The sequence below is a fragment of the Podarcis filfolensis genome (genome assembly GCF_964270895.1).
Source record: "Podarcis filfolensis genome assembly, chromosome: 6".
Taxonomy (NCBI): Eukaryota; Metazoa; Chordata; class Lepidosauria; order Squamata; family Lacertidae; genus Podarcis; species Podarcis filfolensis.
In genome coordinates, this window is record NC_139609.1 from 67,817,913 (window position 1) to 67,841,431 (window position 23,519).

Consider the following 23,519-nt stretch of genomic DNA (forward strand, 5'->3'; position numbering starts at 1 on the left):
GTGCTTTCAGATGACAGTTATAGTCACTCAATGTGACATGTGACAAACATGGCATGCCAACACCACCATCCCCCAAAAATGTATTTAGGCCTGTGCCATCCCCCTCATTCCTTGTTGTAACAATGGCAATAATATATAAAATGGCAATTATGTATAAAAATGTATTTTTCACACCATTGGCACGCTGCCGGTCTTGCATAGTTCACATATCCTCCTCCTAATGAGAGGGCATGTGTATTTCAGTCTCCCTTCTGTTAGTGACTGAAAGTAAACGGAGCTGTGCTTTGCAAGACTGGCTTGTGTGGCTTTGCCCTCAAATAACAAATGGGTGAAGGGAGCCTGCCATAGCCTTTCCTTAAAACCACAGGTGGACAACATCGTGTCCTCCAGATGTTTTAATCATCACCACCACCACCATCACCATCATTTTATTTGTATGCCATCTTTCCACAAAAAAGAATGACTGCTCAAAGCAGCTTACGCAGTGGCGGAGCTAGCTGCTCGGCCACCCGGAGCAGCGCACATGCTGTGCACCTAGGGGCGATCCGCCCAGGGGACGGGGTGATTGTCACGGCGGCAATTCGCCCAGGGAGGATTTTGTCACCCCCTCCCTCTGGGATGGCACCCGGGACAGACCGCCCCACCCCCCCCCCTTCCTATGCCCCTGAGTTTACAACAAAGAAAACAATAAAATCAGCTATCATGAGAACAATTTTTTGACATAATAAAGCAATAGCGTAACCGCAAATATCATAACACCAAAACACAACATTTCACTTGCAACAAGATTGCATCGTCATCTTAATTTTATTGGTTTTGAACTACAACTCCCATCATCCCTGGCTCCACAGCATTGTGGGGGGATGACTCATTGGCCACCCATGCCTCTCGTTTTCTTTAAAGTAGCCATAACATAAGTTACCTCAGCAGTAGCTGCTCTCTGCCCTTGTAGGCTACAGCTGCTGCTTCCCCTTTTCTCTGAAAAACAGGCAAAGACAAGCAATATGTGAAGAAAGCACTCTGTTTGAAAATGCATTAAATAATTTCCTCTTCCTTTTGCTTGGTTTTAGAAATGTGTTTTCGAGGAGGACAGTGATGGTGGTGAGTGTAGGATAGACTGGTAGAATGCCTAGTCCTAGAAGGGCAGCTAAGATGCATCAGAGGGAGTAGCTCAGATAGGGATGTTGGGGGTCCAAGATGGCGGTGTTACTAGAGGTCTCTGGAGCTTGGCTTGGCTCAGGCCTGATTTTTCTCCTAACAGGGAATATTCCAGCATTTCTTTGATATTGTGTTTCCAGACATGGGTGGCTGGATAAACATACTTGGAAAGCTCATCTCCAGTGCATAATGACTGTGTTTTTCCAACCCTTTGGAATGTGTCACACTCTGCTGAGCTTTTCTAGCTTTCTTAATGATGCCTTTGCTTTTCTCTCTCCCAGGGACCTAAATTATAATGAGTTGGTGGAATTCCCAGTGGCCATTAGGACACTCGGCCGACTTCAAGAGCTGTAAGGCATTTCATTTGCTTTCCTCGAGGAAGAATTCTCAGAGATAATCTGGCTCCAGCTTTAATGTGGACGGAACTGCCATTCCAAATGCTAATGCGCATTCCTCTTTCACCAGGCCTCTCATAAATTCAGCATGCCCCTCTCCCCACACTGCAATAAATGCCTCACGGATGTCATTAGTGCCAAATAGAATTTCCAAAGTTGTGGTACCAGTGGGCAGATCGCCATGGGGTGTAATAACTATGGCCTTTGGCCAAACACATGAGACTTGCACACAAACACACCTCTGCAGAGAACTGCTGAAGGCCCACAGCACTGATGGGATGGGCATATTTTGCTGTGCCAGTTTCTGCAGCCCCTGCTGCTTTCCACCTCTAGGGCTATGTTCCTTCAGAAGAAGCTTTGAGGCTCTAATTATTACCCTCAGTGGAGCATTCTCATTTTCCACCTCACTAAGGTCCATTCATTCTTCCAGGACATGGGCAATTTCTGGCTTTCCAGGAAACAGACGTGCATTGTGGGTAATAAGCTTCTCAGCCCTTAGGGTGTGTTCAGATGGTCCTAATTTGGGGGTGGCATGCACTGTCTCAGTGTTTCCAGTTTCCAAAGTCCACATATCTGGGGTGTTTCAGCTGCACTGGTTTCCACCAGATTACTGTGTCCCAGGATAGGGGTCTAGACTGTGAAGCTTACATTGTTAGCTTGCCAAGAGCACAGGGGGTGTCTTTTGTACTTATTTGCATATATTCTGCTTACATTATAACTGCTGTTTGTGATGTCAGGTTTGACCAATGCTGCTAATTCAGTCTGGCTTCATTAAATGGTTTTGCCCTATCTTTCCATCTCAGAAAATTGATATGCATGCACATTCGCTGTAAAGAGCTTCATTTACTTTGAGCTTCATAGAGAATTGGTGAAGTGCATATATTAAGAAATAAAATATGGTAATCATGGCCACGTAATGGGCATGTGTCTGTTTTGCAGCATGTATACAAACAACAAGGGACGCGGGTGGCACTGTGGGTAAAACCTCAGCGCCTAGGACTTGCCAATTGCATGGTCGGCGGTTCGAATCCCCGCGGCGGGGTGAGCTCCCGTCGTTCGGTCCCAGCTCCTGCCCACCTAGCAGTTCGAAAGCACTCTTAAGTGCAAGAAGATAAATAGGGACCGCTTTCTAGCGGGAAGGTAAACGGCGTTTCCGTGTGCTGCGCTGGTGCTGGCTTGCCAGAGCAGCTTCGTTACGCTGGCCACGTGACCCAGAAGTGTCTCCGGACAGCGCTGGCCCCCGGCCTCTTAAGTGAGATGAGCGCACAACCCTAGAGTCGGACACGACTGGCCCGTATGGGCAGGGATACCTTTACCTTTACCTTTATACAAACAACAGGAGGGAAAACATAAGTGGTGACAGCTTCTTGCCACATCTTCACAAATGCAATGGACTACACTGAAGATACTCACACAATCCATGTAGTAAATTTTATGTTGTGAGAAAGCTAACTTCAGACTTTCTATGTTTAAACAATACTTCTGTGTTCTAATCCTTAACCACCCTGGTGTCTTCTTGCTCAACAGGGGCTTCCATAACAACAACATCAAGGCTATTCCAGAGAAGGCGTTTGCTGGGAATCCATTGCTCCAGATTATGTAAGGAATAGGAATATGAAACCCAAGATCACTGCATAACCCCACCATGCTTGTCATCAGGGAGCTCATCGTAATTCCCAGGGCTGTTGTCTCTCTCTATTTCCCGAGGGAAAAGTTAAAGATAGGAAACCAACATGAGTTGGAAAGTTGTACTCTAAATTTCCTTTACCTGTTTCTAATGCCATGTAATTTACTGTATTCCATCAGGGGAATGAAAAAGAGGAATCAACAGGTTATAACTGCAGTGTTTTCTTCATATCAGTGCAGGTCCCCTTTCACCCACTGGAAGATAAGAAAATGTATGTGAGGTGCAAAGGAAACTCCTGAAGGAGCTGCCCAAATATGCTTTTCAGGCAGTTTTCCACTTTCGTTCATGGTGCTGCTTTTTTTAGAATTACTCTGTGGCAGGCAAAGCTTGTCATTAGCTGGACAGACTATGTCAGAGCTTCATTACTGTAGAAATTTGACTAGGCAAAGGGTATTCTTGGGTCAGCTGGGAAAACATTCTTCACTTTTCCCCATGGTCTTAGACCACAGTGACACAACTCGTACCTGCTTTCGCCCTATTCCCCCAGATGTGATAGACTTCTATATCCCACATGGTGCAGCTCTTTTAATTGTATCCCAGTCATCTTCCTCAGTAGTATTCATACTAGCAACAGGGAAGAGACCAGGCCTTCCCTGCATATATTGGCATTAACTGTGTCTTCTCCTCTTCTACAGGACTTTGACCCGAGCTGGCATCCGTTTGCTTCCTGGAGGAATGTGCCAGCAGCTGCCCAGCCTACGAGTTCTGTGAGTTACAAACACGCTTCCCTTTCTTGCTAGGGCTCTTGGCAGGCATATTTCCTACCAACACAGGAAGCCATGGCTCCCTGTTGCTGACCAGCCTGGCACAGAAATGTACTGGGCAGCCATGGCACATTTTCCACCCTTCTGCTTTCTCCATTCCAGGGAGCTAGCATTAATGGGCTTTCTGGAAATCATATTGTGTCGCTTCAGTTCCATCTGTAGTCATATGGAACATCACTCTTAATCCCCAAATTTAATGAACACCAGTATCAGGACATATTGGGCTAAGAATATCGTGGTGATGAGTGGGTGGAAAAACAGGGCAGAGATTATCCAGGATTATGATCAAAGTTTGTCTTATGCACATATTGAAAGAAGTGCTGGATTGAAAAATCGCAGACACTGGAGTGGCATCTACAGCTCTTGCGTAGTCCTCAGCTAACACACAATACATTAAACTGTGGTGTTTTTCAGTTATACGTCCCCAGATGTTGTTGGACTACAGTTCCTATAATTCCCCAGTCATTTTAGCCAGTGATCAGGGATTGTAGGTGTTGTACTTGAGCAACATCCTTGGGACACAAGGTTGAAGAACACTGGTTTCAAGTGATGTAACAGCATCATGCAGAAGTATGCTTTATACCCCTATGTCAACTTAGATAGCCACCAAGTAGTAGCCAGTGACTGCTCTGTTTTTGGCTTTTTTGGGTGAGTTGGACACAGAAAGAAGCTAAATTGAACAGAGGGAGGGTTGAATAATCTAGGGATAATATCAGGAAACTGGGCATATAAATGAATGAAAGGACTGCTGCCAAGCATGGGGTGGGTGCAAAGAGGATATTACCTGTCTCTGGGGTTTCCTGCTTCCCCAGCTGCATAGCCTGGGGACACCCACTCCTTTCCTCAAAACCAAATACATTCCAGGAGGGCCTTCAAGAAGGAAGGCTTTGTTCTAACTTTCGTTGTTTTCCCCACAGTGAGCTCTCGCACAATCAAATTGAGGAGCTACCCAGTTTCCACCACTGCCAGAAGTTGGAAGAGATGTGAGTAACTCTTGCTTCGGGGCAAGCTGAGGTGGAATCCCCAAGCCTGCACAACAAGTTAAGAAGTCTGGAGGTGGATAAACAGTCTGGGGATGGGTGCTGTAGCACAGGATCTTCCTGGGGTTTAATAGCGTCTCTGGGTTTCTTGTGCCCTGTGTATAACTTTTTGCATGAATGCTTGAAGCAGCACAGGAAGCTGCCTTATGCAGAGCCAGGCTGTTGGTCCATCTAACTCAGTCTTGTCTGCTCTGGCTAGCAGTGGCTCTCCAGGGTTGCAGGAGCTTTTCCCAGCCTGACCTAGCATCGGTTGAACTTGAGACCTTCTGAAGGGAAGGCAGATGCTCCACCACTGAACATAAAATAGTTTTGAGGGATTTCAGGTTGAGGAGGTCAGGGCAAAACAGACCAGTGAGTATGAGGGCACTGAGTCTCTGCTTTCCCAAGAGTTCCCTTCTCCCCACCCACATGGTATTCCCATGGGTGGGAGCACCAGCTGGTGACACCGAACCCTGCAGGCTTCATAGTGTGATCTGAAGAGGCCTGGGAACTGTTGGTATAAAGAAACCTTGGTGCTTGTAACTGCTGCCCCCCACCCTGCCTTCCTCAAGCACACTTTTTATTTGAAGGGAGCACTGTCGCAGGCCTGAGGCAGTATGCAGGGAAAGGGGTGGGTGGCAATGAGTTGTTTTGTTTCTTGATCCACTTTCCCCTTGAAATCTGAACCCCTTTTCAAACCTGAATAGAAATAAACCTTCATGGCAGTCCTCCTTTCTTCTGCTGCCAGTGAGGATGGAGATCTCTGTGAAGCAAGTCTCCCTCTCTCATTTCAGCCTCTCTGTCTTTGCAGTGGCCTTCAGCACAACCGCATCCACAAAATTGGAGCAGACACCTTTGGGCAGCTCACAGCCTTGCGCTCCATGTGAGTACAGCTTGCTGGGAAGCATCAGAGGTTTTTATTTTAGTGGAGTAGTGAGAGGCAGTGCGCTCTGGGCATGATCACAGATGCAGCCGTACAAAGATCTGTTCAAAACAAGCCTGCTGTGCCAGCCCATGGACACACAACAGCCCATTCTTGCAATGACATCTACCTTGCCCCCACCAACCGAAAAGAAAGGAGCAGCAGCACTGAGTGGAATATGTACTTCAATGTGTGAGGCCCAGCTCCAAGCCTGCAAAAGTACCAGATGCAGATGAATTTAAAATATTGTTGCAGAAGTTGGGTGCCACCCCCACTCTCTGCCAAGCCAGTAGCAAGATTCCAGGGGATTTCAGGCACTCACCCAGGGTTTGTGCTCCTTTGGAAGCTTGAAGACGCAGCAAAGACTGTCGTGGCTTTAATAAATATAATTCGTTCATCTATTTACAGTCTGCATGGAGGGAGTCCAGATCTTACAGCATGGTCATTTCAAGAGGGGCTTGTCCCCCACAGCAGCGCAGCACTGGAGTCAAAGTTATCTTTCCCAGCCAGCCTTCAGCCAGGCTGCCCAAGATGGATCCTAGTCTCTTCTCTCCCCTTTTCTTCTCAGCACACCTCACTCCGAACTCTCTCTTTTCCTGACACTTCAGTCATACACCTTATCACCATAGCAAGCTCTGTCTGCCCAGGCCCAAGAATTCCTCTCAGATGGACCATCAACACCTTTTGTTATGTTTATGCCTCTATCCCAGGTGAGGCCCTGGCTTGTAAAGGAAGCTTAGCTGGTGTTCTTCCACTGGTCTGCAATTTTCCCTTCAACCCTCCAACTAATCAAAACCCTACCATTTATTAATTTCTAGGGTTTAGGGGTGTCCCCTTCAAATCTACAACAATATGAACACACACTCTATATCTATCACATGCCTCACACAGAGAGAAGACTTGTGATGTATTGCATTCCTCAGAGTTACAAGCATACCAGGAGCAAGAGATTATTTGTGCACCAAAACGTTTCAACCCTTTGGACTGAAAAGGGGGGAAATTTAAAAATAAGTAAAAACAATGGTACATCACTCATCTTTCCTGCTCCTCACTCAAGTTCTCGAACAGAGTCCTCTGTCCCAAAGCTTAGTCCTAGCCCAATCTTGCAAACCTCACAGCCTTGCACTTTCTGCTCAGGCTGTTCCTTACACAGCTCTCCCTGTTGAAGCTAGAGGACAACAGCCCCTCATATCCTCCATGGATCTTTCAGAAGCTATATGCAAGAGCCCCGTTGTGTGACCAGCCAGCTTGTATTCCTAAGGCCCATACTTCTGAGGTTCTGCTGAAATAACAATCCACACCATACTCATACTAAATTCACACATAATAATTCCACCACCACCCTTTGGTGGGTGGGGAGGTCACAGTGCACAGAAAGGACAGGATCAACCCTCCCTTCCCCAGGCACAACCTTTTCCCGAAAATGCCCTCCTGCGCTGCTATCATGTTTAAAAGAAGCTTTCTACTGGATCTACTAGAAGGCTTTTTGAAGCCTAATTGCAGAGAGAGAAGGGGGCCGGGAGGTGCTGCAAGCTGGATGGGGAAGCCCCAGGTGCCAGATCCAACCCATGGGATGGTTGCTACCCGTCCCTAGAAAAATGTGGTTATCCTTTTTTTCCTGCTTGGGCTTCCAGTGGGATGAGTTTTTTCATGTGTTCAAGCTTATTCTCTTCCTCATCCTCAAACTGTGCTGGCAGAGGGTGGGTCCGGTGGGAGGAGGAGAGTGAGAGCCTGACCAGGTATTTGTGCAGGCAAAGGGTAGGTTCACCAGGAGGAGAGCCAAGGGTGAGAGCAATAGTTATCGCAGGACACAGGCAGAGGGTGGGGTGGAGCAGGGAGAAAGAGTTAGACAGAGGGTTTTTGCACAGCCAGAGGGTGGGTCACAGAATAAACCGCTGTAAACCCTGTATGTCATTGTCATGGATTGCTTTGAAGTCATTTCTGCACTAGGTAAAGTCATTTTTAGCCCCACAACACCCCCCGACCTTTCCTTTATTTTGCCCAACCAAAGGTGGCAACCCTAGCAGTTCCCCACCCCTGACTTATAGACTCTTCAGCATACTTTCTCCATCCCTGCATGTACTTTTGCCTTGCAGAGACCTGAGCTGGAATTCCATTCAGTCTATCCACACAGATGCCTTTGTGACCCTCCGCTCTCTCATCAAGCTGTAAGTTACAGTGGCAGGGATAAATTACTGTTGTTTAAGTTAAATTTATATGCCACCCTCCCTTCCAAAGCAGGCCAGGGCAGTAAGAGAGGTAGGCATTATGTCAAAGGTATGCATTGTGTCAAAAATGAAATACCCCAAACTGAGGTGCTGTAGAAGTTAATCTCCTTTTACACACAGATAAATATGCTTTTCACCTGACCAAAACCTGATTGCTTATCCATTTTCAATGTCTAAATTAAAAGGGTAAAAGTGCTATCACTTTATTATAATATTTTTAACACCAGGCAAGTGAAAGTCCTTAGTTCTGCCAAGCAGTGAAAATTCTGGAATTATTGAGGAGCTTCAACATCCCACAGGCCTTTCTTGGCTCCACTGTCCCCTCTCATTTAAACAATAATATACCATTAAATGCCAAGGGTTGGTTCTATTATAGAACAGAGTTTAGCTGAAATAACCCATACAGCATGTTCTGTTACTGGACTCAAACCATGTGCTTATTTTCAAGGGAAAATCAGGTGAAAAGAAAAGAAACGTATTGCTGGCAGATCCCCTTAAAAGTGGCAGGCTAACAGTACAGGGTACAAAAGCCTAGTTCCCTAATTTCTAGGGATAATGGGGTGGGATTTACCTAACCAGCCCCAGCAGCGGAAGTCCTGCGCATGGACTGCTGCTGAAAAATGAGGCTTTCCCTTCCTCTCCTCCCCACACACCTTCATATGTCCCCTGAAAGGGGGGTAGTTCCATCTAGCAAACGAGAATGCCAGATGGAGCAATTGGAAGAGCATGGTATTGAATTCCACCGATGGACATTTGTCCAAAGTAAGTCTAAATAGCATGCATAGGGACAGCAGGCTGCTGGACTTCATTGTTTGAGGATCCAGGTATGGACTCTTGGATACCGCTTGGGCATGTGGAAGCTAGGAAAAGCGTCAGTGTCCTTACAGAATACTTGAGAGTAGGGGGTGGATTTGGGGCCAATCCCTGTGACAGGGTGAGCTCCCATTGCTTGGTCCCTGCTCCTGCCAACCTAGCAGTTTGAAAGCACGTCAAAGTGCAAGTAGATAAATAGGTACCGCTTCAGCGGGAAGGTAAATGGCGTTTCCGTGCACTGCTCTGGTTCACCAGAAGCGGCTTAGTCATGCTGGCCACATGACCCGGTAGCTGTACGCCGGCTCCCTCAGGCAGTAAAGCAAGATGAGCGCCACAACTCCAGAGTCGGTCACTACTGGACCTAGTGGTCAGGGGTCCCTTCACCTTTACCTTTACCTGCTATTAACAAAAGAGCAACTGAGCATCTAGTGCTGCTGCAATAAAGCTGCTAGCACATTTGCAAAGCTAAGCAGGGTCCTATATGATTTCAAATAGGATGGTGGGGGCTGTGTGTTGAGATTCCTGCATTGCAGGGGTTTGGACTAGATGACCCTTGGGTCCTTTACAACGCTATCATTCTATGAACTGCTACGGAAGAACCACAAAGCAGGATTGCTAAAGTGATGGGCCAGGTGTACGTGTGCTTCTTTGGCACTGCATCTTCCCATGGTCTTATTTTCACATGTCTGTGCATAAGCAGAAGTACAGGAAGCGTTCCTGGGGAAAGTAGGTACTTTTCTCATGGGGCACGCCTCTGCTGACTCCTGGAACTCTGTTGTGCTGAGAACACAATTCACACTGGTCCCACAGTCATTGCAGTTGGCAAGTGTGGGGCCAGGGTAGACACAAACTGCTTGAGCCACTGGCCTGCAGGGATAAATGGGCTACAAAGGCATATCTGATCACTATGCTGATGTGATATAAATGTCTCACCGCACTATTATATTGCAACGTGTGGGACAAAAAGGAGTGCATGAAATCTGTCTGTGGGCCTGAGGCTATTCGTCTGGCATTTTGGAGAAAAGCCTCGCTTTTTTATTGTGTGGAAAAGATAAAAGTGATCGTGTCTTTTGCCGGCGAAGCTAACAGAGCAACTATACTGAGAAACAATCAGCTACACATAGTGAACTTCGTTGGCCTCTCTTCCCTTAGTGATAATTCAACCTATACTTGGAATCTTTCTGCCATTCAGCAGAATAGCTTCCCCTCATACATCCTCAGTGGGTGAATCATGTATTAAAGCTACTTGCTGGCTAGCCTGGGAAGAATGTATAGTATAATAATGCTATTTACATATTTTATTACACTCTTGTACCATCCTTCTTCCCAGGTAGCTCAGGGTACTATAAAAGATCATACCCTTTCCTATTATAGCATCACAGCCACTCTTTGAGGTCACCAGTTAACTTGATTAGCAAAGCAGTGGTTCTTTACCTTTGGTCTCCCTGTTCCTAGTCGTACACTGCACCATACCCTCCAACATTTCTCTGGTGAAAATACAAAATGCTACTACGGAGAGCAAAAGAGGCCCACACCTTCCAGGATCTCTGTTTGGTCAGTTTCTCGTTGGGAGACCTTATAGGAACCATGTGTATGCTTCCTTGGGTTCCATGATGGAAGAAAAGTGGGCTTATAAATGTTAGAAAATAAATAGGTAAAATAAACAAGACTAGTGAGAAGGTTATAGATTGAATATCACAGAGGAACGAGAAGCCACCAAGATTCACTATGTGTAGATGCTTATTTTCCTTGGCTTCATGTCACATACAAACAGGGGTTCGTTGTGAATGACCAACAGTTGTTGCATAATTGCTAGCTGATAAATAAGGCAAGTTGAAACCATGAGTCATGAAACTGGCTTGAAACCTACAAGGAGCCTTGTCCGTGTAGCACTAAACCATGATTCAGTTTGACATGTCATGCAGCCGCTATGTATGGAGTGCTTTAAAGCACTATATATTTTCTTACTGGTAACATCTATTTTTGATGGAAAGAGATCTATTTAAAGCAAATACATCTCCTAAACGTTAGATTATTTACCAAGGATTATGTGATGAGCACAAGTTTTCCTGTTCCTGTGAATAGTTGCTGCCTTAAAGATGCATGTTTTGGTCAGTGGTTGCTATTTTTACTGTAGAGAAATGCAGCATTCTTGGTTCTTTCTTTTTGGGGCTCTGCTGCCACATTCTGCTGCAAGATGAATACTTTCCCATGTAATGTGAGTTGGTGTTTGGCATCAGAGTGTAAACGCACGCTGTGTCTTTTCTCCAAGCAGCCAAATACATGCCAATTCGTAACAACTTAACCTGAACAAAGGTGTGGAAAAAGCACCTGCCTGTTGCGTTCTTTTCATTAATTTGTTTATGTAACATGATCTATTGAGTTTTAACAATATCCCAACAACTCACCCAAGGGACTATCAGGATGGTTTAACGAAAATATATTTAAAAAGATGTGGCTCTCAGAAATTGGATTATAAATCCTTTAAATAAACCAACCTTTTTTTAAGTTTTAAAAAATCCTCATTAAAACAGTAATGATATAAATTCTAAATATCCTGAAGCTCATCTCTAGGGCCCATCGCACTTCTCACTAACCTACACCACTGCCCCCCCCCCCGCCCGCCCGCCCTCCCACCCACAGTGTCTTTTTCTCCAATAGAGATTTGACTGACAATCAGCTGGTTACGCTGCCCTTGGCTGGATTGAGTGGACTGACGCATCTGAAACTTAAAGGCAACCCTGCACTGTCTGAATCCTTCACCAAAGAGAGCTTTCCCAAAATGAGGTGAGCTTTGTTTCCGATTTCTGGCTCTGTATGATTGGACTTCGTTTATTTGCTTTGATCTGCCTTCCGCTATCCGTGTTTACTAGACGTTTCCGTGAATGCTCTTCGGCCAGAGGTATGAGCAAGCGTGACTTCCTGCTCACACTCTGAATCCATTGCTGCCTTGAGAAATCGATGAGCCACTGAACGTCTTGTCGCTGGCATCATCCAAGCTCACACACAAGCAGAGACCTTGGAAGCAGGGGGCTCACGCCTGGGGCTCAGCAGAGCGGAAAACCTTTGCAAAAGCCAACCTCAGTTAATGACATCCAGCCTTCCCACAGTAAATGCTGTTTGTGTGGCCGTGTCTTGTCTGCTGTGGATTAATGAGCTGCCTGGAGGGATTAGTAAGAAGCTAAGACAATACTCGGTAATGTTCAGAAAACAATGGCAGAAGTGCCAGCAACATGTGGTGTTCAGCACTGGTCCTGCTCAGAGTAGAACCACTTAAGCTAATGGACATGACTAACTTAATTTCAACACGTTCGTTCTGAGGTGGACTTAGCTAAATACAACCGTTAGCATTTACAGTATGTGAATGGGGAGTCTGTGGCACTCTGTCCCCAGTTCAGTGCCTTTGCAGTACAGTCGTACCTCGGAAGTCGAAAGGAATCCGTTCCGGAAGTCCGTTTGACTTCCAAAACGTTCAGAAACCAAGGTGAGGCTTCCAATTGGCCGCAGGAAGCTCCTGCAGCCAATCGGAAGCCGCAGAACCCATGTCGGACATTTGGGTTCCAAAGAACATTCGCAAACTGCAACACTCAGTTCCAGGTTTGCAGCCTTCGGGAGCCAAAACGTTCAACTCGCAAGGCATTCGACTTCCGAGGCACAACTGTATATGGATCACAACATTGCTTGGATTCGAAACATTATCAGAGACTCTTGAGTGCTCAGTATTGTACTCAGGCTCTACCAAGTTTATGGAAAGAAGGCACTGAGTATTAGTCATTAAATCAACCATTAAGATGCAGACAGCTGATATAGTTGCAGCCTTAAAAAAATGGATAGACCTTTGTGTTTGCAGGAAGAGACAGGAACATGGGGCAGGAAGAAGGAAATACCAGAGGAGCACAAATATTGGGAGACCACCTAAATAAACATCTGGGACCGTGTATGTGCTTGTTCTATACCTGTATATTGGCTTCTCCCATATAGTACTCATAATTAAAGTGTGGTGAAAGGTCTCTTCCAGGAATCCCTAGCCCCACTCACAGAACTACAGTCCTCCAAGCTCCTTCAAGTAACTAGTAGCTCTGTATTCTTCTCTCCAGGGTCCTGGAAGTGCCCTATGCCTACCAGTGCTGTGCGTATGGAGCCTGCAGCAATTTCTTCAAAATGTCTAGTCAATGGGATTCTGAGGATATGAGTCCTGAGGATGAGGATGGCCACAAGAGGACCTTGGGACTGCTTACAGGCCATACTGATAATCACTGTGAGTAAGACCGATTTCTGGGTCACAGTCTAACTTCTGCTTGCAACCTGAGTTTGTTAAATCAGAAGTTAAGCTGGGGGGGGGGAGGAGTGCAGTCGCTAAGAAGGAAAGCAGGCTTGTGCTCTCATTGTGTTGGAGCAAACTGTGCACTTTCCTGGTTACCTTAATATTTTGATCACTCTGAACTGGCAACTGCAGCTTCTCAAGTGCAAGGAACAGAAAGGAAGACTGGGGTGTATTTCAGGGGGAATTCTGTGCAGTAGGGATCAAAGTGGGCCAGCTTAATCGTTGTGGCTGTTGCATTGAGGGGGTCTGCTGCTCACTTGGCTGAATCTTTCCTAGCAGGGGGAATTCTCTGTGACTGCAAGTCACATGCAGAAAGCATTGGTGGAAATACACGGATTCCCAAACCACAGCTTAGATTGTTTGTTTGCTGCATGACATGATTGTATAAACACATGGCCCACACACACTGACGAGACCGAGAGACTTGAGTTGAAATGAGAAATACATTCGACACAGTCTACCATGGGGAGAGGAGACTCGTCATCTCTTGATCCTTCTGAGACAGCTCCTGGCCTATATTATAACAGCCTTGTTGCTGCAGTTCTGGAAAAGTCAAGGATACCCTTCTCACATTTTGTAAGGCAGGGCTCCAGCTTGTATGGGGCAGGCCACCACCTGCAGTCTGCAGTTACCATCACAGCCTGGTTGGTGCTGTCTATTTTTTTAATAGAATTCATATTTAAGCTTGAGTTTTCTGTTCATTAATAAGTAGTACCAGACACTTATTTTTCTTATTATTCATGCTCCTTTTTTACACTTCACTGCAGTCAGGGAGCTGATAAGCATTTATCTTTTTGTGGGAATCCTGGGTGTGCATTTCTTCCCTTTTAGAAAGAAAAAAAAATTCCATGGAAGGTAGATTTTCTACAACTCACAAAGATACTCTCAGGGTTGTACCCTACCTTCTGCCACCTTCTCTTTCAAAGAGAAGAACTTGGAGAAAGTTGCTTCATTACTTACAAAGTATATTTTGAATAGCTGGTTGGTTGGTCACCCACAATCTGATTCCTGGGAGGCGGGGGGATGGCAATGCTTGAGTGGACTGTTTTGCTCGTGGCTCTTCCTGGAAAAGGTTTGCATCAGTCACAGTAGAGGAGGTACTCTACTGTGGAATCCACATAGTGGGTTCAAATTGCCACAAGGAATGGTCCCTGCGTACCTTTTATACTGTTATGCTCCTGGGCTTGGCCTTGCATCCAGCAGTGCAGAGAGCAGGGTTTTCCCTGCAAGTTCAATGGAAGCTCTGTGTGGTTCCTTTGTACAACCAGCTGTTTGGATGGCAGGATGTTTGTGGGAAAGAATATGCACTTTTTTGAAGTTTGCCCAAATCATGTTCTTGACACCTCCAGTAAAATACACAGCAGAGACTCAGCTGTCTAGACTGCTGGGCAACAGGTCTTACTCTTACAGGTGCCAGCATATTCCTAGCCTAGCTGGGATGGAACTGGGCTTTCTGCAATGAGGAGGCATCAGTGATGTGCTGTACACCTCACAGCCATTCAACCAAAGTTCCTTAGGGAAATATTCGTCATAAATTCCATTCTGTCCATGTGTGTGACTATTCAAGGCATGAAAAAAGCTTACAGAAGAGAGAAATACTTAATACTACATTTGTTGTCATATCCCCCCCCCCAACAAAGGCTCTCTGTCTTTAACAGCTATCTGACAGGCAGAAATTCTACAGGGGCAGCTTTCTCCATTGCTGTCCAGGCTTTCACCCTAAAACATACATGCAGAGGATCTTACATGTAGGGAAGAAAGAGATCTTTATTCAGGCAAGTAACAGTGTAGGCTCAGCAGCAGACACAGGGCTCAGGAGTCCCAACTCAGGAGTTCAGGGGCAGGGCAAGAAGTTTGGAACAGAATGGAGCAACAAAGATGTCCCAACAAGTTTCCACACCCTGCACGCCATGCTTTTCAAGGCAAGGCATGGCATGCTCAGTCATAAGACTAGGTTGCCTTGCAGGAATGTTAAGATGGCAGGGGTGGCACCTGGTTTGATGTGACAAGACTGTCCCCTCCTGTTCTGCCTCCCCAGCCCTCAGCTGCTCAGAGCCCTTCCCAGCTCCATTGAGGCTCTTTGCTCCACAGGAAGTTCAGGAAGAGAGCGGGTATCCCTACTCCCCTTTCTGAAGTAGCTCAAGTTGGGGTGAAGATATCCTCCTTCCTCTAACTGAGGTTCCCACCATTCAGTCCCACCTTGCCATTTTTTCTTCCTCTTCCTCCTGCATTAGAGCCTGCCAGTCTGGGCCAGATCCTGGCCATATTGTGGGGCTCGTGGCAATTGCTTTGTCCCATGATGAGAAAAACTGTCCTTATAGAATTCCTGCATCTGTGAAAAACGCAGGGTTTCTCTTGGGGTGGGGGGCGGAAGTGGCAAGCCTCCATTAAAGGACATTTCTTCAGAGCTCTCTCTCAGTGCCTAGTGCTGCCCATTCAAAACCCTATTTAAAACATTTACCTTGGTAAACGTTTCCAGCAGTGGTGCACTAATAATATAGAGCTGCTCAATATCCATATCCAAAGGCCTGGAGAATTTAAAGAAAGAGATTGTGTTACACACAAAAAGAAATCTGCAAAACAGAGCTAAACACGTTAATAGCCAACAGAGCAACTACTCAGGAGTGGGGAAACTTTTTCAGCCAGGGAAGCAGAAGACAATACCAGAGTGCAAGGACACTTTCCAGCCAGGCAAAAGTACCCAAGGAGGGTACAAAACAGAATCAGTGAGGGGCAAGGCTAGGGAGGGGATGTGGCCTTAGGAGATACTATTTGATGATGATGATGATGATGATTAAAATTTGTATTCAGCCCTTCATCCAAAGATCACAGGGTGGTTCACAACATAGAAATACAAAATGAGAACACAAAATACATAATAAAAACAAGAATAAAAACCAACCAATTACCCCCTCCCACAAACACATTTAAGAGGACATAGAATGTTAATCAGCCTGGTGAAAGAGAAACGTTTTTGCCCTGGGGAGGGCATTCCACAAAGGGGGAGCCACCCCAGAAAAGGCCTGTTCTTGTGTTGCCACCCTCTGGACCTCTCATGTAAGAAACACATGAGAAAAGGCTTCAGATAATGACTGCAGGGTCCAGGACAGTTCATATCAGGCACTAGGCAAAACCCGGACATTTCAGCTGGCTCCTAGAAGTGTTAGAGGAGGCAGCATACCTATGCTCTCGCTGAGATAACAGACATTCGTATTTAAGCTATGGAAAATTCCCTTTAATGCTCAGCCAAGTACAACCATTTTGGTAGATTCTTTAAAAAAAAAAAGAAACCACAGTAAATTATAAAATCACATATAACGACAGTACCCCATGATGCTTATTATAGAAAAGAGCAAAACACATTACCTTATCAGAAATACAAGTTTGTATTCTGTAACAGTGTGCAATCAATTCCCATTCCTGAAACTTATTTATCTATATAAAAATATTTATTTCTGTGTCTCTTAACGGGATGGACCACTGGGTTTGGACTACTCAAATCCTCTTTAGAGCTCTCATGATTTTTCATCGTCACTGTTAATTTAATAACTGCTAATTGCTCCTATAACCGTAATCGACCTGGCTTTTGGCTTTCCTTCAGAAGTCTAGCAAATAAAATTCTGGCCAAAGTAAGTATATGTAGTATTTGTGCCCGACAATTTTCTGGAACGCTATGCTTCACAGAATTCAGTAGACCAGTTAAAGGAAACTTTGGGAAATGTTTGTTAATGACACCAGCCTCCATAGACCAAACTTTTTCTGTTCTGGTTTTGGGAATTTCCACTACATATGCTAGAGCTCCCGTTTTCTCTCTTTACAGAACCAACATGTACTGTCCTGCCCTTCTACTCTTTGACTGTGTCTGATGCCATTGCATGGCTGTCCAACACAGTTGCCTTTATAACATGCAGCCACCAAAAAAGTTAATTCCTCACTTTAAAAAACAAAAAAAAACCCCTCACACCTCAACACCTCATCCAGACCTGTGTTACATACTTTGTTTCAGTTCTCCAAATAGACTTGCCTTCCTTGAAAAGGTTCCTTGAAAAGGCTTCTTTAGTAACATTTGATAAACTTTGTGGAATTCCCCCCCCCCTCATTTTTAATATGTCAAATTCAGTTTTCTCCAGGTGTAACTTGTGTTTCTGCCCTACCCTATGTATAACAGGGAGTGAGAATGTTCTTGTGCTTGCGTCCTGCTTGTGGGTTTCCTACATAAAATCACAGAACTGTAGAGCTGGAAGGTACCATGAGGGTCATCTAGTCCAACCCCCCTGCAGTGCAGGAATCTTTACCCAACATTTTGTTGGCCACCATGAGAACAGGATGCTGGACTTGATCAGCCATTTACCTGATTGAGCAGGCTCAAAATTAAGGGTTGACTTTTTGGTTTTGAATAGGATGTTGTTGTTGTTGTTGTTGTTGTTTACCCCACCTTTTTCCTCCTCGTCGTGTAAGTCATAAATCATCATGTTCCTGAAGTTTATTGTTCCAGTTATGAGATTAAGAAACATAGGAATGTATAACAAAGATGGCTCTCTTTCCATTTTAACAGCCGTGACTTTATGAAAACAAGCTACAGGTCTGGCTCACAATGCAAAGCTAAGCATTAACACCCCTGTGATGTTGGTCTTTCTTTCTGTATGACTTTCCAGATGACCTGGATATGGATGATTTCCAGCTGGAACTTGAGGATTCAAAGCTGCACCCCAACATCCAGTGTACCCCAAGCCCTGGTAAGAAGTAGTTGTGAAGCACAGTGCTTAAATCTTTAAATAAAAGGATGGTTGCTATACGTGTTGCAAGGGAAGCCAGCAAATACTATTTCTGTGGTGGCAACAGATGAGTGTTACATACATCGCTCCATTCAGAATTGTGTTCTTTTGTGGTTGAATTATGCAAGCATGGAATTGGGAGTGGGTGAAGAATTCGGCAAATTTGTAATCCCCCTTTTTGAAAAGCTATTTTTCTAGCCTTTAATGCCACAAAGAAAGTGGATGTCAATGTTTGTGAAATCTCAGGAGGGGGTGAGCAGGACTGTTGTAGCCTGGGGCAGTCTTCCATGCCCCATCTAGCTCTTTGCCCCACCCCACCAGCTCCATAAGCAGAATCAGAATGAAAAAGAAGCATTTTGTTCTGCGAACGTTCTGCTCCAAAACCCTGGTTGCGGCAAGTGGTTTTAAAGCTGTAGAGCTGCATGTACAAGACCTGCCTTCTGCACTGAGCCTCCTTGAATTGTAGCCATGATGTCCCTCAGCCTCTGCTTGCTTGTTCAGTAAGTGCCTGTTGCTTCATCAGATATAAGTATAAGTGGAGCAAAATGGTCAAATGTCCTAAGAAGCTGCCTTATACAGAGTCAAACCAATAGTCCACCTAGCTCAGTAGTTTCTACACTGACAGGAGACGTCAGGGATTGAACTTGGGACCTTCTGCATGCAAAGCGGATGCTGTACTACGGAGCCACAATCCTGTACTCAGCAGTGCCTTGTGCCAGCTGCTCTGCTGCAGCATCCAGTTTGTAATGTGGCTCATTCCTTCTTTTCTTCCAGGCCCCTTCAAGCCCTGCGATCACCTGTTTGAAAGCTGGGTCATCCGCCTGGGTGTCTGGCTGATCACGCTGGTCTCCATGCTGTGCAATGGGCTGGTCATGGCGGTTGTCTTTGCTTCGCCCAGCTATCTGTCCCCCGTCAAGTTTGTCATTGGTGCCATTGCTGGAGCCAACATGCTGACGGGCACGTACTGCGCCATCCTGGCCTTCGTGGACGCCATCACCTTTGGTCACTTTGCGAAATACGGGGCCCGGTGGGAGACGGGTGCAGGGTGCCAGGTGACGGGCTTCCTGTCGGTGTTTGCTTCGGAGGCTTCCATCCTTCTGCTGACCCTGGCCGCCGTGCAGTGCAGTCTCTCGGTGTCATGCATGCGGACCTATGGGAAGGTGCCGACTTTCGGCACCGTCAAGGCAGGTGCGCTGAGTTGCCTGGCGCTGTCTTCAGTGGCTGCAGCACTGCCGCTCTTCTCTGTCGGGGAGTACGGGGCATCCCCCCTCTGCCTACCCTACCCACTCCTGGATGGGAAACCTTCCATGTTGGGGTTCATGGTGGCCCTGGTACTGGTCAACACCCTCTGCTTCCTCATTATCACTGGAACATACATCCGCCTCTATTGCAACCTGCTGAAAGGAGAGTTTGACTCTGTCTGGGACTGTGCTATGATCAAGCATGTGGCTTGGCTCATTTTCACCAACTGCCTTCTCTATTGCCCCGTGGCCTTCCTGACCTTCTCTTCCATGCTCAGCCTCTTCCTCATTACCCCCGAAGTCATCAAGTCTGTGCTGCTGGTGGTGCTTCCTCTGCCAGCCTGCCTGAACCCCCTGCTCTACCTGCTGTTTAACCCACACTTCAGAGATGACCTACGGCTCCTGAGGCAGAAGAGCCAGGCCCGGGAGAGCTGTGCCCAGTCCTACGTGTCAGAGGACACAGAGAAGAGCTCGTATGACTCTACCCAGGCCCTGGTTGCTTTCTCTGACATGGATCATATATTTGAGGCACCAGACATCTTCAGAGTGCCTCCTAGGTGCTCGTCGGTACTAGATGCCTACAGCTACCCATCAGTGACTCTCATCCCACACCAGCAAAAGGCAGGTGCCGGAGGACACGACAGTGGCTTCTCCACTCACCTGTCCTACCTTGCTGATGATGAGTTGCTCATCGCATCGGAAAGCAGAGACCCGGCAAGGAGCAGCCTTAGGATTGCCTTGTTTTCCACACCGCCTGCACCAGCCTTCACGTCTCACTTATAAACAGTCGTTCAGCCTCCCAGACCCGGTACACATTCGCTCTGTGAAAAGCCTATGCAAGAGCCCACCTGTAGCCACCAACAGCTTTGGACAATGGCTGTTCTGGGGAAAGGGTGGCACAGTTTATTGCTTCTTCTGGGGGGGGGGAGGCCTTGAGAGCCTGCAAGGTGCTGCCAACTCCATGTATCCTAGCTTACTGGAGCATTGTCTTCTGCTCTCTTGCCACACCAGTGTGTAAGGCAGTGTGGGTCCTTCAAGGGGTGGGGGGACGACCAGGGGACCATTGAGTTAAAATCTTCTGATACACAAAAGCAGGCTATTACCTAAGCAAACCAAAATGTAGCAAAACGAGAAACTGCTAACCAACTATGATGCAGCTTCCCAGGATACATCTGGTCCTGCTCCTTATAAATTGTGTGGAGCTGACAACAGATGGCAACAGAGCAGAATGAACCTTGCCTTAGAACGATCACAGATGACAAATAAGGCAGTTACTGAGCTGCTATATAGACATGACAATGCCTGCCAGGGTAGATAGCCCAGCACCAGCTGAACATCTGAATTGTCACCACAGTCTTTCCTCTTCATTCTCCGTAATGAGGTGTGCTATCAGTTCTGTTCTACAAATGCAGAAGAGAAGCTGAAGGTAACATACTATTCTTTAACTTGGGATGCTTCAGTTTCATTTATCCTGGTCTCTCTTTTTTAGGAATGATGCACCTATCCAGGCTGCAGATGTCTAAAATTTACTTCTAAGGCACCTAAAAATGAAGTGAGAATCCCAGGGCAATGACAAAGTCAGGATTAGATCTCACCAAGGTTGTGCCATGTCAAACCATGCCACATTTTAGGTTCACCATTTAGGGTAGAATGAGCTGCTTGTTCCTGGTCCTGGTCTCACTGAAGCCCATAAATGCAAAACATGAGCTAAAATGCAGTGTAATGAATTTGGTGTGTTTCCATAATCTTTTGGAACTCATGTAAACTCATCCCAATGAGCACATAATGGATAGATATTCTACCTTGTAGCGCCCCCTCATTTTTTAAAAAACTGCTGGTGTTGAAAGGAAGAAGACTTGAGGACAGTGAAAGACTGAAGAGAAGAAATTTAAGGCCCAGATATATTCACCATAAGCCAGAAATCCCCAACATAAAAAAGTCTTCTTGCCCTCTAAGCCAAGCCTGACAAAGGGCAACTGCAGCTAAAGCCCAACCATTTACAGATTCCAGAATCCAGTTGTATTGCTCTGGTTCTGCAATTTAGCCTTCAATTATCCTCTCGCCTTCTTTGCAACTTACATATAGAAATCATGAAAGCAAACTCACATCTCTTGCTTTTCCACCTAAAAGTACCTATTCTCTCAGTAAGAGCTATAGTCCTACTGACAGATGGGAAACAGTGACACAGGACTAAATCTTGATTGGCACAGGAACAAACCTTAATTGAAGCCACTAGGAGGTTAAGATGTAACTTGCTGCTTGATGGATCTTGATGGATGCTTCTAGAAAGAGCAAGATACAGAAATTATCCCAACTGTTTAACAGCTACAGCTTGCTGGAATTGTCCAGGTTAATTTCCAGACTGGTTTTTTCCCTCTTTTTTCTGAGAAGGCATAGTTATCAACTAATAACTTGTCAAGGGAGGTAGGAAAAAATTCCTGTCGTAGGGGATTTTATTGCTAGCATTTTAATACCTTGCAGAGCACACTATCAAGCATATAGTCTAGACTACATATGTAGTTCTGCTTTTAGGAAAGTTCTTAATATTTTCAGGAGAGAAATGTACACTGAAACACAGAGAAGGATGTGGAAAAATGTTACAAACACACCAGGTGCCTTTTCCTTCAATCCCCTTAAGGATGATTCTGCCGAAATAATTTTGGTTACTACAGTGTTCTGGTTGGGTAGAACTCCAGAACTCTTGAAGTCCCCACTTGCTACTTTGGCTTACTTAAACAGTGTATGAATGGAAGCTGGCTTAAATGTCTTGGGACGATTCATTATGGCCTAGAGAAAAAGATGCAACACATATAGTGGTAAGCCCTTTTGCTGCTCAGCTTCTCCAGAACTAGAATTAGTATTAACCATCCATACCCAGAAAGAATTGTCCTCCTTGGGGGTGTAAGTTTGAGCACAGCTCAGTCAACTTTTAGAAGTGCAAAATTCCTACAACTTGTACCTTCAATACGTCCAAAATCAACCACAGGAAGTATCAATTTAAATGCCTTTACACACCATGTTTGTTATTGACTGTATATACACATTGCCATATATGATGGCATACGATGCTAGCATGAGCGTGTTTGTATATTATGTGTATATTTATATAGAGAGCTATATAGCCATTTGCCCTCTCTTTTTGACCTTGTGTCATTTTTTTTTTTTTTTGTATATTGATGTGTAAAGCACTCTGGAAGACCTTGTAGAAAATTAAAAAATTGTTAATTTTAAAGCCATGCTTTATTTTGTTTCTATGACTTAGTCAGGGAACCACAAACCCTCAGGCTTGTTCCTACATGCTCATTCCTTGCGACAGCTTGTGTCCAGGCATAATCTTATCACAGATGTATTGCCACAGATATAAACTCAATGTTTTCCAGCTGAGTTGGTTCATGTGTTCAGTTGCCAGTCATCAGGTTTAAGAGTTCTCTAGTGACATGCATGAAGGTGAACGAGCTCCAGTCTGTATGCTAGTAAGTACCAGCATTATCTAACATCACAGCAAGTGTGGTTTGGGAAATATGGGGGGGGGGGGGCGGACAAGACAGACATAATCTCAGACAGAAAGTGAAAGCCTCTCTTTTAATAAAGGAGTCTGATTTGACAGCACCAAAGACAAACTAGCTGCTGAAGCATTACATCAACTCTTCAAGAAAACCCCTCCTCACCCCCAAATCTTATCTGGGTCTTGCATTTCATGCCTTTATAGGAAGGCCCAAGGAGATGAATGAATGAACACTCCCACTTCAGTGACAGTCGGCTTTAAAAGAGGCTTATACACAATTTTGATAGCCTGTGACTTCAGATAGCTGAAGAACAAAACGGTACATCAAAGTTGTTGTTTTTAAGGCAGATTAATATAGCTGGCTAACCCACAAGGATTGGAATGTGAACTAAGCTCTTCAGAGTTCCTTCCATTTTTGAAAAATCTTAGTAATAGCATAGTCATTTGAAAAAACACACACAGTATAATGAAATACTGAGAACCTCTACATTTCTATACCAGTCCAGATGGTCTCAAATTCTGTATCTGGAACACGTTGAGGAAATTTAGATGTGTATACAATTGTATGCTTGGTCTGCAAGTTTGGTTGCTAAATTGGGATTTTGTCAGATTTGACTTTGTTATTTAAAAAACACACAATTGAACCAAAAAAAAAAATTATGCAAGAGACACAGCTGGGGCAACAGTC

At 45.4% G+C, this 23,519-nt stretch overlaps 1 protein-coding gene across 1 annotated transcript in view; it reads left to right on the plus strand.

The window, feature by feature from the left end:
• Nucleotides 1-22,558, plus strand: part of LGR6 (leucine rich repeat containing G protein-coupled receptor 6) — a 142,091-nt gene extending 119,533 nt beyond the window's left edge. The window contains exons 7-16 of the mRNA XM_083617385.1: nt 1,440-1,508; nt 3,081-3,152; nt 3,876-3,947; nt 4,922-4,987; nt 5,835-5,906; nt 8,042-8,113; nt 11,648-11,773; nt 13,084-13,244; nt 17,966-18,046; nt 18,860-22,558. Of these exons, the coding sequence (XP_083473511.1) occupies nt 1,440-1,508; nt 3,081-3,152; nt 3,876-3,947; nt 4,922-4,987; nt 5,835-5,906; nt 8,042-8,113; nt 11,648-11,773; nt 13,084-13,244; nt 17,966-18,046; nt 18,860-20,109 (2,041 nt within the window). The 3' untranslated portion in view covers nt 20,110-22,558. The remainder of the gene's footprint in view (nt 1-1,439; nt 1,509-3,080; nt 3,153-3,875; nt 3,948-4,921; nt 4,988-5,834; nt 5,907-8,041; nt 8,114-11,647; nt 11,774-13,083; nt 13,245-17,965; nt 18,047-18,859) is intronic.
• The last annotated feature ends 961 nt before the right edge of the window (nt 22,559-23,519 follow it).